The 14,622-nt window shown below is 44.1% G+C and overlaps 1 protein-coding gene across 1 annotated transcript in view; it reads right to left on the reverse strand.

Annotated features, from left to right (window-relative positions):
- The window catches only part of LOC147662027 (uncharacterized), a 133,195-nt gene that overhangs the window by 12,833 nt on the left and 105,740 nt on the right, over positions 1-14,622 (reverse strand). The window contains exons 7-8 of the mRNA XM_086951176.1: positions 13,602-13,694; positions 1,819-1,929 (exon numbers count right to left, since the gene is read on the reverse strand). Of these exons, the coding sequence (XP_086807302.1) occupies positions 1,819-1,929; positions 13,602-13,694 (204 nt within the window). The remainder of the gene's footprint in view (positions 1-1,818; positions 1,930-13,601; positions 13,695-14,622) is intronic.

Consider the following 14,622-nt stretch of genomic DNA (forward strand, 5'->3'; position numbering starts at 1 on the left):
CAGTGAGCAGTTCTGTCAGAAGTGGAACGTGCTTCTAATCAAGGAGTGCACAGTGTATGCAAAACCGGTAAGTTGCTTGCCGACAGTCACCAACAGCGTTTCCTATGTGATGCTTAAAAGAGAACACCGAGTCAAGGTAGGGAATCTAAAGAGTGGAGCGAGCACGGACACGGAATGGAAAAAGGGCCACTGAGCACAGATCATGCAATAATGTATACCAGGAACACAGATACCTCTGATATTTCAGGCATGTGCCTCGCAGTCTATTTTTAAGGCAATCATAGGAGTTTAGAGTCTGCAAGATTTCACCACGTCTGGAATCAGAACAGCAACTGCTGAGACTCATCAGTGGAATCGCCATTTTCGGTAATCAGAGCAAAACTGAACATAAATCTGGCTCCTAAAGCAATGAACTGGGGCGGCAAGGCACCAACGAAGAGATAAAAGGACCAACTCCGACAAATTCACAGGGCTGGTCCCATCAGCAAACTGGACAATGGGACAAGTATCCTTATGAGAACCTAATGTCCCAATAGTCATCATAGGGGACTCAGGAAGAAAAGTAAAAGACCTAAAAGAGGCATCGAACCTGATGCTCACATGTTCCGAGCAGATGAGAAGCAGCACCTTCAAAGAGAACTCAAGGGTCATTGCCACTGTATCACCAAAGAACACCACCTCCTGAGTATGCTGGAGATAAGGTAGGGAACACCAAAAAGGAGTTAGGAAAACTCTAGTCAAACAACATTAGGGCAGGACCCGATTGTATCCTTATAGATGCAACGTGACCAGCGTTCCAGAAAACTTGTGACTCAGGATCACAGTACATCTAAAAAGCAATCCACATCAAACAGTCTATCTGGAAAAAATTGGATCAAAACAAGCTTCAGTAAGATATTATAAAAATGAAAAGGGAATACACAAAGATGAGAGTAGAGGCTATTAAATACGTTTCCTAACAAATTAACAGTGTCTCAAGGTGTCAAGTAGCGCAAAGAACCAAGGAGCACTCCCCTCTATGCTCCTATGTGAGCACACGGAAAGATATCCAAGTCCCAGATCTGTGTTTCGGATTGGAACACAAGGAGCATACAAGCCGCGGGTTACTATGACACTGCTGATATTATACATTACATAGAAGACTTCCGAAAATTGGATTCCCAAGTATCTGAACTGTACAAACGGCCATATGAATATACTCTTCGTCACTTTGTGAAGCCCTGAACAAGTCTCTTTGGGAGACGAAACGCATTGGCTATGATGATCTGCCTTTGTGAAAATAAGAAATAAAGAAAAATCCTTTTAAGAAACACACATCTGGTACTTGGGTATCTTTCCGTGTGCTCACTGTTTCTTGAACACTGATGTTGAATTTTTATAATTTGTTGTATAGTGCTGAACCCTTTTGCGCGTAATAAAAATGAAAAGGGTATGCCGTGCTAGAAGAAACGTTATCATCCCAGGCAAAGCCACCTATTTAGGCCAATCACTGTAGAAATGTCCAACAGAATCGGAGTCCATGTAAAGTTTGGCTTCACCCATTAGTAGGCACGCCGGAACCTCATTCAAAAGTGTAATGCCATCAACCGGTTTTTAACGGAGAAAGTAGATGAGATTACACATCAAAATTACATCTTTAAGCAAGATACCACCCTTCTCCCCTCCCACCACGTAACTGGACCATTTTTATGAGACTCTCGGTACAGAAATTACCAGCACAGGAGAATGAATATGAGATGATAAAGTCTCTGCAGGAAAGGTGTGACGAATCAATCCATCTTTCAGGTTTTACAAACACATGCTTCCATCACTGCTTACCTGAGTCAAAATTGACATCTTCGCTTCTATTGGACTCCGGGTTGTCCACAGAGTGCAAGTTTTTCTCTTCCGTATCTCTTAATGTGAAAACAGACGTTATCACAGGAAATTCTGTATTTAAAAGGTAAACAAAAGAAGGTAATAGTTTCATTAAAAAAACCAAGAATTTTATCAGAGTATAAAACTAACCTCCATAAATGAAAAGTCATGATTTGTAAATTCATGCCGGGACTATGATGTGTTGGACTAGATTATTTTCTTTTTATAAAAATATTCCCATTACAATATCACCTGGTAGCTGTGAAGTTGCTCATTATCATCCGTAGTGGGGATTGATAGAATAGTGAAAGGCTGAACATTTATTTTATTTTTATTGCAGTCTCTGCAAAAAAGACCCTCTGTGGTCTGATTCTCACTGGAAGACCAAGATTTGCCACAGGGCGAGTGTATGGAGAAACTTGTGCAGAGCTATGTATGAAGAAGGATGTTCTTACTAGGGATGGGTAGCATTAAGTGACAAGAGTAAAAGTACCAGGTATTCAAACTGACATAAATGGTCATAATCACAAATCTAAAAGACTGAATCAATTTAACAAAGGTGAAAGTTGTGAATGAAACATTGTATTTAGACAACAAACATGGACTCATTAAAAAGCTCTTGTGTTTGTCACCCCCTACGAGGAGGAGGGGCAGGGTTCAGTTATTGACCAAAAAGTTCTTATAAAGTTCTTAGTTTTTCCTGATGTACTTAGGGTAATGATAAAATGCTGTTCAAGTAACAAAGTAAAGAAATAACTAATACAGAATTGAAACATAAGTAATAAGTCTTTGAAACTGAAAGACGTAGAGTCTACATGTTTCTCTGCCTATATTGAGCAAACACCTGTTTCGTTCCCTATGACTGTCTGCCTGGGCCTTTCTCAAGGTTTAGAGAAACAACATCCGTGAGGGATCAAATTATCCTAGTTATTATGGATTACGGTAAAAGATGTTCCTGGTACGTTAGGTACTGAGCATTAAGATTCTGTCCGATTTGAAGAGCGTGTACAGGTAGCAGAGATGGATGCAGGATCTTCATGAGACAAACCCCATCTCAGGAGCGCACCGACACAGTGTTCAAAGCCAAGATGTTTTGTATCAGCACATTCCAAGCAGGAGATGCATGATCAAATAACTACCAGAACGCAATGATGGAGGCCATCAAAGGTAGACCTCTTGTTTATCCATTCGTTGAGGACCTCATACACCTGTTTGAGGTCATCAGGGGATGATAAACAAGAGGCGGTTAAATGAAATGCATTACCTCTGAGCTATTGTTCTTTGGTATTGACCACTGGCTGAAAAGTTACAGGCCTGCCAATTTTTCTTTTCTGGATGCCATAACATTGAGAAGAAAAACAAAGTGAAAACATGAGGGCATAGCTTTATCGACGTCTCTCGAAGAAATGCCAAGTCAACCAGTTTATTTAATCCTCCATTTTTAAGCACCTGAATGTCTGTCGATAGAATTAGAATTTAACAAGTTTATTTAATCCTCCAACATTAGCCACTACGTGAAATGCAACTTCCACTATTTCAATAAAATTGATTCACCACTGCTAGAAAGGTTATTTGTTCAAAAACTGACTGTAATAATGCTTTGTTGGTGGAAACAGCTAGCTATAGAAATGTTAGGAAGCTAAATTTACCTCTTACAAAATACTGTAGTAAGAATAGCCTTAACATGTCCATAAGAGCTCGCATGTCTGAGGCACATTGCAGTCTACACCGAGTTCGTGTGCCTTGTTAAATTGAGTTCAAGATACTCACCTGAATGCACAAATTTTGTATTTGAAACTGTTCTTGCCTTTATGACGCAACCTTTGACTCTACACTGCTCAGAATGGGTACTTGGGAACCGCTAGCAAACTGTTATTAGTGCCTCCTGAAACTATCAGGAAAGAGACAAGGGATAACTTCTTTCTGGCCATGGCCAGTTCATTATGGAAATGCATTGCTGGATGGCCTTCGCTACAGCAAAAAACTCACCCCATTTCAGAAATCTCTAAAAACTCTTCTACTTTGGTAACTTTCGTTGTTTGATCACCTTGGCAGTGCTCAGTGGACTTATTTTGAGTGTTGAGCCCTATATGAGAACTGACCAGAATTAAATAACTTACTCTATTGCTAGTTGGGAAATCGGATGGCGAGCAGTGCTGCGTCGTCTTAGCCCCAGCCCAAATGCCGTACAGAAAGTCAACATTATGAGTGAAACACTGAAGAAGAATAACTAGATTGTACACATCACTAGGCATTTCAATCACCAAAACTATTCACCAACTCTCTGGTGTGCTTACTATCACCCTTGAACAGGTACAACGTCAAGTCAGCCCATCCGTGCTTCCTACTGTAACCTGCAGAAGTCTGGGTGGACCCGCTTCCCAGAGAGTGATCTTGCAGGGTAAACCACTACCATTGGTCAGTTTTCTCACGACTTGATTACAGCAAGTGCCTCCTCAACGACAGTGCACTCTGTTGTGCCGGCGGCCGTTCCTTATGCAGAGACATGCGTTATAACTGGGAGTAACGGGTTCAATCACATTACACCCATTCCTCTAACACTTCTCTATTAAGCCACATCTATTTAAACAAGCATTGGCAATGCCAGTAGGTATGATTCATGAATGCACAGCAAATCCAGACCTAAAAGTCCATGTTCGTTAATGACTACCTCCTCCTATCTGTGCTGCTGCCAGAGAAGTGCACCATAAATGATCTTGTTATCCAAGACAGCTGTGTGGGGGGAGCATTGTTTTGTGGAAGCACACATCTGCCCAATCAAAACATCACTCTTGGCTCCCAACATGTGGGTGGAGTAAAGCCCACCATAAAAAAAGCAACCTGCAGTACACAACATTTTCCACGCTGGCTTGCAGACTCCTTATGTTGGCAGGTAAGGAGCTGGAGTCCTGGCTTTCACTGCATGGAGGTTCAAACCATTTATGATCTACCCTGGCCCAGGGTGTACTAGGCCCGGCAATGGTTAACCCAGCCTTGGAATCAACGATGGGGAGGCTGAAACTGCAGTAAGCATCTGTGGCAGAGGAGACATTAGCCCTCTTCTGGGTGGCAGAGTGCTGACAGGTGGTTCAGCGATGGGAGAAGTGGTACCTAAGCCGTGAGGCATACCTTCCTCGGACAGGTGCTACTGCGCCAAGATCTTTCCTCTTCCACTATGACATTATTACCCTGGGCTAGCTTCTTACCAGGCAGATCCATCTTCTTTCTGCATGTGCCAGACTCTGCTTCCTTGTGTTCCTGACTAAGTTTATTGGAATCTGGAGCTTGGGCATCGTGCACTCATCAACGTCTGATGCCGTCTGGAATAGGACACTGGGGCTCCATTGCCCCCAGAGACACCAGAGGAGACACATGAAAGGCTAAGAACAGATCCTCATCATTACCCTCTTATTCAAACAGGCTGACTACACTTGCTACATCTAACTGGCTGGTGTTTACACTTCCATCAGTCAAGTGTAAGTCAATCAGACCGTCTGTACAGCAAGATGCAGAGATGGCAACCATGCCACACCTGTCACACGACCACGATCAAGCAACTGCTCTGCTTGAGATAATGATTCACTCAAATGATTCCCGAGGTGCACTGGTGCTAATGGTTCGCGTTTCTTTTAACGTAAGCATTTTGACCCAGTTCCAGAAGTGGCTTGTGGCATTCGTTTTCTGGCTGGTGACCTCAAGCAATGGAGCTGCTAATAACACAGTGGAAATGGCCAACTGTCATGCCCTGATGAAGCATTATGTGAAACATGGGTTGGCATTTGTATCGGAATACTAGCCAGAGTGAATACAGAATTCACACTTGGAACAAAGCATTAGTGGAATAAATGCATCTTTTGTGGACCGCATAGAAGTGTGAATAACACTACTTTTATTCGATACAGAACCAAAATTATTTGTTCTAATCCAACACAAATCGAGGTGCTCAGGGAACCACTAATCTCTTGTTTGAATATCTGTAATAATCTGCTCTACTCTTATTTTGCTTGTTTTTGCGAGAGCAGTTTTGAGCACTCTGTTGTCAACGCGGTTCACCAATCCAACCTTGTTGTTACAAATTGGTACAATCTACTTGCATTTAAAAATTCCTTCATCAGCAAAAAAATAAAATTAACAAGCATTTGCAATGCAATAGTTCTCGCATTAGGAAAGTTTGAGCTATTGGTATTGTAAATGACACATTTTTTATTTATGTGTTGGTTTTGAAAATAGCGAAATTAATAGCTTTGTCATTTACAATGCCAATACTTTTAACTTTCGCAAATGTGACACCTATAGCATTTGTAATGTAATACGTGTTGTATTTACGTGCCTTAGATGTACTGATATTACAAATAACAATTGCTTTTAATTTTTGTAATAATTAATACTTAAATAAAAGTTATTGTAATTTATAATGGCAATAGCTTAAACTTTTGTAAATAACTTTTATGAAGATTATGTTCAGTGTACTTTATTGTGACGAAAATCCTAGAACAGAAGTGAAATATTAACATTTTTGTGGCATTTGTAATAAAGCTTGAAACATTGAGAGAACATATTCGAATCAGTTGTTGTGTTAAATGGTTGCGCAGATTGATGCTGTGGTGGCGCTGAGTGATGCTGTGGCATTCAGTGATGCTGTGGTAGCGCATAGTGATGTTGTGGTGCCCCTAAGTGATGCTGTGGTGGTGCTGAGTGATGCTGTGGTGATGCGATAGAGTGTAATTATGTGGCGTGTAACTATGTGGCACTGAGTGGTATTTGGAGTGTATGTTGCATTGAGTGCAGTGTAATTATGTGGCGGGGAATTATGTGGCACTGAGTGGTATTTGGAGTGTATGTTGCATGGAGTGCAGTGTAATTATGTGGCACTGAGTGGTATTTGGAGTGTATGTTGCATTGAGTGCAGTGTAATTATGTGGCATTTAATTCTGTGGCACTGAGTGGTATTTGGAGTGTATGTTGCATGGAGTGCAGTGTAATTATGTGGCACTGAGTGGTATTTGGAGTGTATGTTGCATTGAGTGCAGTGTAATTATGTGGCATTTAATTCTGTGGCACTGAGTGGTATTTGGAGTGTATGTTGCATTGAGTGCAGTGTAATTATGTGGCGGGTAACTATGTGGCACTGAGTGGTATTTGGAGTGTATGTTGCATTGAGTGCAGTGTAATTATGTGGCATGTAATTTGTCCCCGAGTTTGTCAGGGAGCCTTGTGTACACTGCATTAACCTAATCTAATTGTGACACGATAAGTGCCATCACAACGGTACGCATGGTGGAAAATGTCAACAGGGTCCCAACCTTCCGGAGTTGCCGCATCAGGCCAGCACAGCTCCCCACCACAGCAGACACCTGACTGTTTAGAGTTAACCGAGTGTCCAGTTTGATACCCAGACTCTTGATGTCAGAAGAGGCTAGACCAAGGTGAAGCATCTGTTGTGAGAGCAAGCACCTCAGTCATATGGAGTGTATGTTGCATTGAGTGCAGTGTAATTATGTGGCGGGGAATTATGTGGCACTGAGTGGTATTTGGAGTGTATGTTGCATGGAGTGCAGTGTAATTATGTGGCACTGAGTGGTATTTGGAGTGTTTACCTTAAGTGAATTGACAGTCATCCAGTTCATAGTGAGCCGGAGGATATTCTGAACCATGAGCTGTACCGGAAGAGAATTATCAATTCGTACAATTAACTGAGTGTCATCGTTGTAGTTAAACACTTGACAATCCAATTTTGACAGTGCTTCTACCAATGGCTGGAGGTAGATAATACACAGCGGGGGACAGCGCAGAGCCCTGCGGAACACCCAAATGCAAGAAACCCGACTGGATCTACATTCTCCTAGTTGGACCATTTGAGATCGATCCTCCAGAAAGGAGGTAATCCATTGGAGGACCGTCCCGGTGACTTCCAGCCGCCGGACACAAGCCAACAACTGCGTGTGGTTCACAGTGTAAAAATCCTTTCTTGAGGATGGTATCTTGGACTGCAAACACTTAAATAATTTGTAAAAAGAGGCAAAAAAGATCCAAAGAGGAAGACAGTGGCCAGTCTTACTAAATTCATAGGACAAGCTAACAGACATGAGTGCAGATGCGAGGAATGAAGAGCATTCATGAGAGACTCAATTCCAGGTTGCACATTTGAGGGACTTGGTTAGCGCTAACAGTCCAACTGCCCCACTTCCCATGTGTCTATTTCCCCAAATTACTTCAGAGAAAATGGAGTCATAAGGAGAAGTATATATTAGATGTATTTAGTTCTCCAAAACCAGTCACAGATGCAAGAAGTGCTCCGTTGGTAGCGTCTGAAAACAGGGCACAGCACATTGACCAACCATCGGGTGTGGTGCCAGGCGGGCACAGCGAATGCAGTGAATGTGTTGAGTGCAAGGAGATGGATGACTCTGATGGTTGCATGGTATTAGAGGACTACCAAGAAGAGTACCAGTGACAGACTGATTCTACAGCATTGCAAAGTGCAACTAGAATACATTCTCGCTCGCCTCCTTATCACATATTCTTCCTTCAGGACATGCCATCTGATGAGAGCATGCAGACTTCAAAAGAACCCCACAATAACATACACACTTCTTCCTCTATTGATACTATTAATTATATTCCCCAAGACGCCCTTTGCTGTGCTATTATAGAGTTTTACTTTTGTTCGTAATCCAGCAACTATTCGATCTTGCATTCCAGTACAGAGGTACGATTTGTGGTTGCAGATGTGTTCTGCTGTTTCATCTAATTTTATAAATGACAACCTTTTACATTCACATCTTCTGGTAGGCCAGCAGACACTGGGATGACTCCCTCTGGGGTATTAGGTCACCACCAGTCTGTTCAAAGGTTTTCATGAAGGAACTGGTCACCTCAGCTCCCCGAAGGATCTATATTGGTTCAGTAGGTTGATGACATGGTGGTGCCTCGTTATTGTACTAGCGTCGGTATGCATGAATATGCAAATGGCTTATTAATTATTGCAATATTTTAATTTCTGAAACATTTTGATAATCAATTTGTTGCGTTCCCGGCTTCCTTATTCCCACCGGAAAATATGTGCTGTTTTAAAATTATAACGTGATGTCTGTTGTGTACTTCCTTAAAGTGATATCATTTAAATGTGTGCGTTTATAAATTAAGCATTTCCAAAGCTTAGAGTGGAGGGTGACAATTTGTCACTAGATTCCTTAAATTCATAGAATACTAATAAACATTGACCAGACTTCTTGTGGGCTCTTTCCTTAACCCCTTGAGTGTTGCCGTCGGCCAACGGTCGTCGCGAGCACTACCTTGCCAGTGCTGCGCACGTCCGTTGGCCAACACAGCCGCACCAGTTTCTTCGAACGTTCAGCACTGGCGCAGAATGTTCGAAGCAACAAACGGGTTAAACAGAAAATACAAAATATAACAATGTTTGGAAGTCGCACAGAACAGAATCTTTAGGACACACTTTATAAAAATAGTTACGAAGAAGAGGTGGGATTTCACATAGGCACAACTCATTAACATACTAAGGGTTAAACACCATTCCACGAAATGAGAGGTTGTTTATGAGTTCACAGTTTTCACAACTACAGGAGTAACTTTGGGCCTTGACGTCCACCAAAGGGACAGAGTACATTTTTCTGTCCCATGACGGAGGGGCTGAACATCAAATGTATAAATGGCGGCCATTTATAATGCATTGGCAGGAACCACAGTCATGAGGGTTCCGGTCAATGCATCTCACGGTTTGGTACAGAGGAGAGGTGGTCCACAAAGGAATCCAAGTCCACATTAGTTTTCACAGATTTTTGATAATGATAACACACTCAAGAAAACTCTGGACCTCTTGAGTTTTCAAACAACAAAGTCTTTAGAGGGGATGATGAGTGTGTTAAGCGTTACATCTTAGTATCCTTAGGCTCAATCCTTTTTTGTATGAATAGAATCAAAGGAGTCCGTTCTTTATAGAAAAGTTGCTCTTTATTTGTGAGGATAAAGACGTAGACAGCCGACACGTGTTTCGCCCCTGTGGCGAATTGCGCCAGGGCTTTCTCAAGGCTATTTACAATTATGTATTCTGTATGCTTCCTCATTCTATACACAGTAAGTTTCAACATTTGGCCCGGTTTGTAAATTTATTAAGGCATTGAATCCCTGGCGTATCCCTCAAGGTTTCTCGTCTCTTCTGCCGTTTCCGCGCAACAAATAAAGAGCAACTTTTCTATAAAGAACGGACTCCTTTGATTCTATTCATACAAAAAAGGATTGAGCCTAAGGATACTAAGATGTAACGCTTAACACACTCATCATCCCCTCTAAAGATCTCACGGTTTGGTGCAGGGCTAGGTCAGCATGACACAACCCTGCACCAAACAGTTTTCCATTTTTATTTTCAAAAAGAAAATCTGTGAAAGGGATTTTCTTTTTAAAATAAAAAAGTAATGCTCCCTTCGTAATGGGAGTCATGGCTCATGGTCGGGAACCTTTATTTGCTTTTTTCTGTCCCGCAACACCAGAGTTATACCTGAGAAAATTGGCAACATGTCCAGAAACCCGTAAATATTCCCTACTGATGAGGGAGGAATCCTGAAACACTGGTGTCTAGAGATACTATTTCGAAAGACGGCATAAGCTGAAAAATTAAATGAACTTTGTGTGAAAACTGAACTACAATTACCAAGACTCTACGGGGTAATAGCGCTGTTACATGCAAGACGCCCCCCAAGCTGATGAGATTTGGAATGCCTGTATGCTATGAGTGGGATTATACATGAGAAAATTGGTAGCATGTCAAGTATCCCGTAAATATTCTCTACCGATTACGGTGGAATCCTGAAACAATGGTGTCTAGAGATACGATTTCGAAAGACTGCATTAGCGGAAAAATGATGTGAACTTTGTGTGAAAAACGGAACCACAAATTACCAAGAAGCTATATTCCCGCCCATGCGCGGGACCCCGGAAACACTATATTATATGTGCCCCACATGGGCGGGAATATTCTAATTCTTATGACTGATGAGGATACCCCTGGAAGAGAACTAGGATTACGGGTAAGTAACTAATCCTTACATGCAAGCAGTGCGTTCCTACCCACTTTCACCAGCTTAGCATTTATAGCCATGGTGGCAGCATACCACATTTAAGAATCAGCGGTGTGAGCAGAAATGATCTGAGTCACTGAAGGGGAGGACTGCTGACCCTCTGGTGGGCGGTTAGGTTACGCTCCTCCGCGCGCGGTGGGCGGTTACGCTCCTCCGCGCGCGGTGGGCGGTTACGCTCCTCCGGGCGCGGTGGGCGGTTACGCTCCTCCGGGCGCGGTGGGCGGTTACGCTCCTCCGGGCGCGGTGGGCCGTTACGCTCCTCCGGGCGCGGTGGGCCGTTACGCTCCTCCGGGCGCGGTGGGCCGTTACGCTCCTCCGGGCGCGGTGGGCCGTTACGCTCCTCCGGGCGCGGTGGGCCGTTACGCTCCTCCGGGCGCGGTGGGCCGTTACGCTCCTCCGGGCGCGGTGGGCCGTTACGCTCCTCCGGGCGCGGTGGGCCGTTACGCTCCTCCGGGCGCGGTGGGCCGTTACGCTCCTCCGGGCGCGGTGGGCGGTTACGCTCCTCCGCGCGCGGTGGGCGGTTACGCTCCTCCGCGCGCGGTGGGCGGTTACGCTCCTCCGCGCGCGGTGGGCGGTTATGCGAACATCCTAATTATATGGTAAGTGTGTTGGTATTGGTGCAGCCTGTATAGTACATGCACGGTGTGGGTGAATGAGGCAGTGTAATGGAGATCAGTAGGATCCAATTTGGCTGTCCCTGGCATTGCCCGACACATGTTTGAGGGCGAGGACTCAGTTCACAGACAGAGGGAGAGCACTGCTTTTCTTCCTGTAGCAGGAGGGGAGGAGACCTAGACACTGAAGTGAGGGGGGTGGAGACCGTGCTTCTTTAGTTATTATTTGAGGAGTTTGGTTAGCAAGGAAATGCGGATTAGTCTTCCTGAAAATGATTTAGTGGATAGTAGTCGTGAAGGGTGAGAATGCAGGCTCTGATACGAGCGGTTGAGAAAGTCTTTAGCTGAGGCGTTCCTTTTTGTCTTTTCATTTTTACACCTTCAGCTAGGCTAAGGACGGCCAGGTGCAGTAGTGTCACACCTGTTTGTGGCTCGGTTGTCAGCGCTCAAGGCTGGAGACAACACTCCTGTGAGAAGCATCACTCTACACAAAGGCGCTGTCTGGAAGGCAGCCTGGAAAGGACACCTGAAAGAAGAAACACCAGATCCGGGTTCTACAGTTTGAGACAGTGGGTCCACACCTCCTGTCTGACAGGTGTGTATAAAAGAGGGACCAACTATCTCACTCGGTTGTTCCAGTTTCATATCCTACATAACCAATGAAGGGAATATAATTTGCAGTGCACTCAGAGAGCTGCTGTGCACCAAGGGTTGGTTACAGTTTCCTAGAGGTGAGCAGCCATTCTTGGATTGCTGGATCTCTTGCAGTAGAAGCTGCAGTCTGCCTGCATGCAGAAAGAGGAAAGGAGTCTGCCTACCCTGAAGGAGGAGTGAGCTTCAGCATGTCCCTGCGGTAGCAGGATGCCTAGAAAAAGTAGGTTGCTGGAGTTCGATCTAGGAGGACCCGATCAATCTGTATTGGGCTGTATCAGCCAAATCCTGATCGGCCAGTGCGAGGCTTCGTGTGTCAAATTCCTAATCAGCCCATGTGCGGGCGTCATCTGCCAAATCTAGGACCAGCCCATGTAGGGCTGCAACTGCAGAGGGTAGAAGACCCTGTCAGATACTTGGCCTGTGGCCGAGCCAGTCCTGACATGGGCTACAATTGACACCTGTGGGGCGGCCCTTACCCATGGTCCGGAGAGACCACATCTCAGGACTCCCCCACGAGTACAGGGCGGCATGGATAGTAACGCTGAGCGGGCCAATTCACCCATCAAAGGGTAAGAGACTTGAGACGGAGCATGCATATGTATATATGTATTGGGGTAACCAAGCTGCCCCTGTGCTAGATTTAAACTCATGTTTACCCAAAGAGATACAGGGAGACAATTCAGAACCGAGGAGAGAGGGGGGATAGTGGGGCTAGCGAGTGAGCATGATGGGTGCAGCCCCTGCCAATTTCTATCCCAGAAACACAGACTTCTTTTTGTCTTTTTAGTGTGTAGTATCGAGTACCACTGTGTGATTAAAGTACTTTCTTTACTGAAAAGATGAGCCCAGGGCTAGACATTAGTGAATTGAGTTTGTTGATTGATCCGAGCTTGAGCACCCCCACACTCCCTCTCTGAAAAGCTTGTGACACCTCACCCTTGGTACATGCGTGCTAAGTATGGAACGGGGCTGTACTTTGCCCCAGTTGCAGGGTCAGAGGAGGACAGTCCCACGGATATTCAAAGTAAAGAATGTCAAAGTAACAGTTGAGGCTCAGTAACCCCTGCCTAACCAAAACCCCCAAAAGTGGTCCGAAATCAAGGCCTCAAGAGGAATAATGCCTTTAATTACGAGTGACGGGGGGGTTTAACCATGTCGGGGCCAGGCGTTCTCGTACATAGATCCCTCTGAAAGAAGACTTTCATTTTAATCCTCTTTTATTACACAAATCTAAGGCTTGTGTGTAGGGAACATTAAATGTAATCTTTCAGAGTGAGTGTTTGTATTTATTTCTGGGTAATTAACTAAGATTTGATACTTTTAATTTTTGGTTGAATGCCAATAACTGGAATAAAAAAGCACCACAACTTCATCTCCTCACCTTCATCAGGCTCATCAATTCTCTTCGGTTTCTGGGTGCTCGCTGGAGACGACAAATCCTTTACTTTATTCAATACTGAAGGGTCGGCCCCGCCTGTCAAAACAAAAACATTTATGAGCCAACTATGCACAGAGTTCTGGACAATCATTTGAATATTCTTCATTAGCCAAGAAGAACATTTGAAGACTGTGTTTGTGCCAGTATATGATTATTAACCTCTCTTGGAGAGCTTGAATCTTTATGTCTCATCTAAGCCAACTTCTATCAGCGCTCTGCGAGCGTGTGGTCCAGTTTCCAGGCTACCGGAGAGTGCACATAGGACCATCAGTAGCTTTACTAAGAGTCTGCCACCCACTACCTGCTAACTGATCAAGGATCTATCTAAGCAACCAATCTTCACACATTGGGAATACAAAAGGACTTGAATTTCCTTGAAATTCAGCTGTGGAGGATCCCACAACCATGCTGCATTACAGAATTCCCTCTAATATCTTGAGAACACTGGCACACACAACATAAGCCACTTGTTGATTCAAAGACAGTTACATGAGCCAACAAACTCACAAGAATTGGTGGAAAGTCGCAAAACTGTACTCTCATTGAGAGTTATGAAGATGGGAACTCTAAGCGTGTCGGGCGACAGAAAGGACACAGAATGCAAGAATGTCGGGTCATCCTCAGCTGCTGTTATAAGGAGTCATGAAGCTGGTGTCAAAGTGGAAGCTCAGGGGCGTTATGCTAACTGCTTACTGACAATTCTTGAAGTTATCTGGGAGGACGCTTTGGGCTAGTGATGCATTATTGATGTTCAGTAGAGGTGGCAGGGCTTCTTCAGGGATCTCCTTCACAAGCAACATGTATGCATAGAATAGTGATTTTCTGGACTGGAGGAGTTTAGCCAGGTACCCAGCAAAGATGGCTGTTTAGCTGCCCCATTCTTGTGATGTGGGTAGGAAATGCGGTGATGATGTCTGGTGCAGTCGTGGTCTCGGTTTATGACACAGCAACACTATCGTTTCAA

The sequence above is a fragment of the Lissotriton vulgaris genome, unplaced genomic scaffold (genome assembly GCF_964263255.1).
Source record: "Lissotriton vulgaris unplaced genomic scaffold, aLisVul1.2 SCAFFOLD_781, whole genome shotgun sequence".
Classification (NCBI taxonomy): domain Eukaryota; kingdom Metazoa; phylum Chordata; class Amphibia; order Caudata; family Salamandridae; genus Lissotriton; species Lissotriton vulgaris.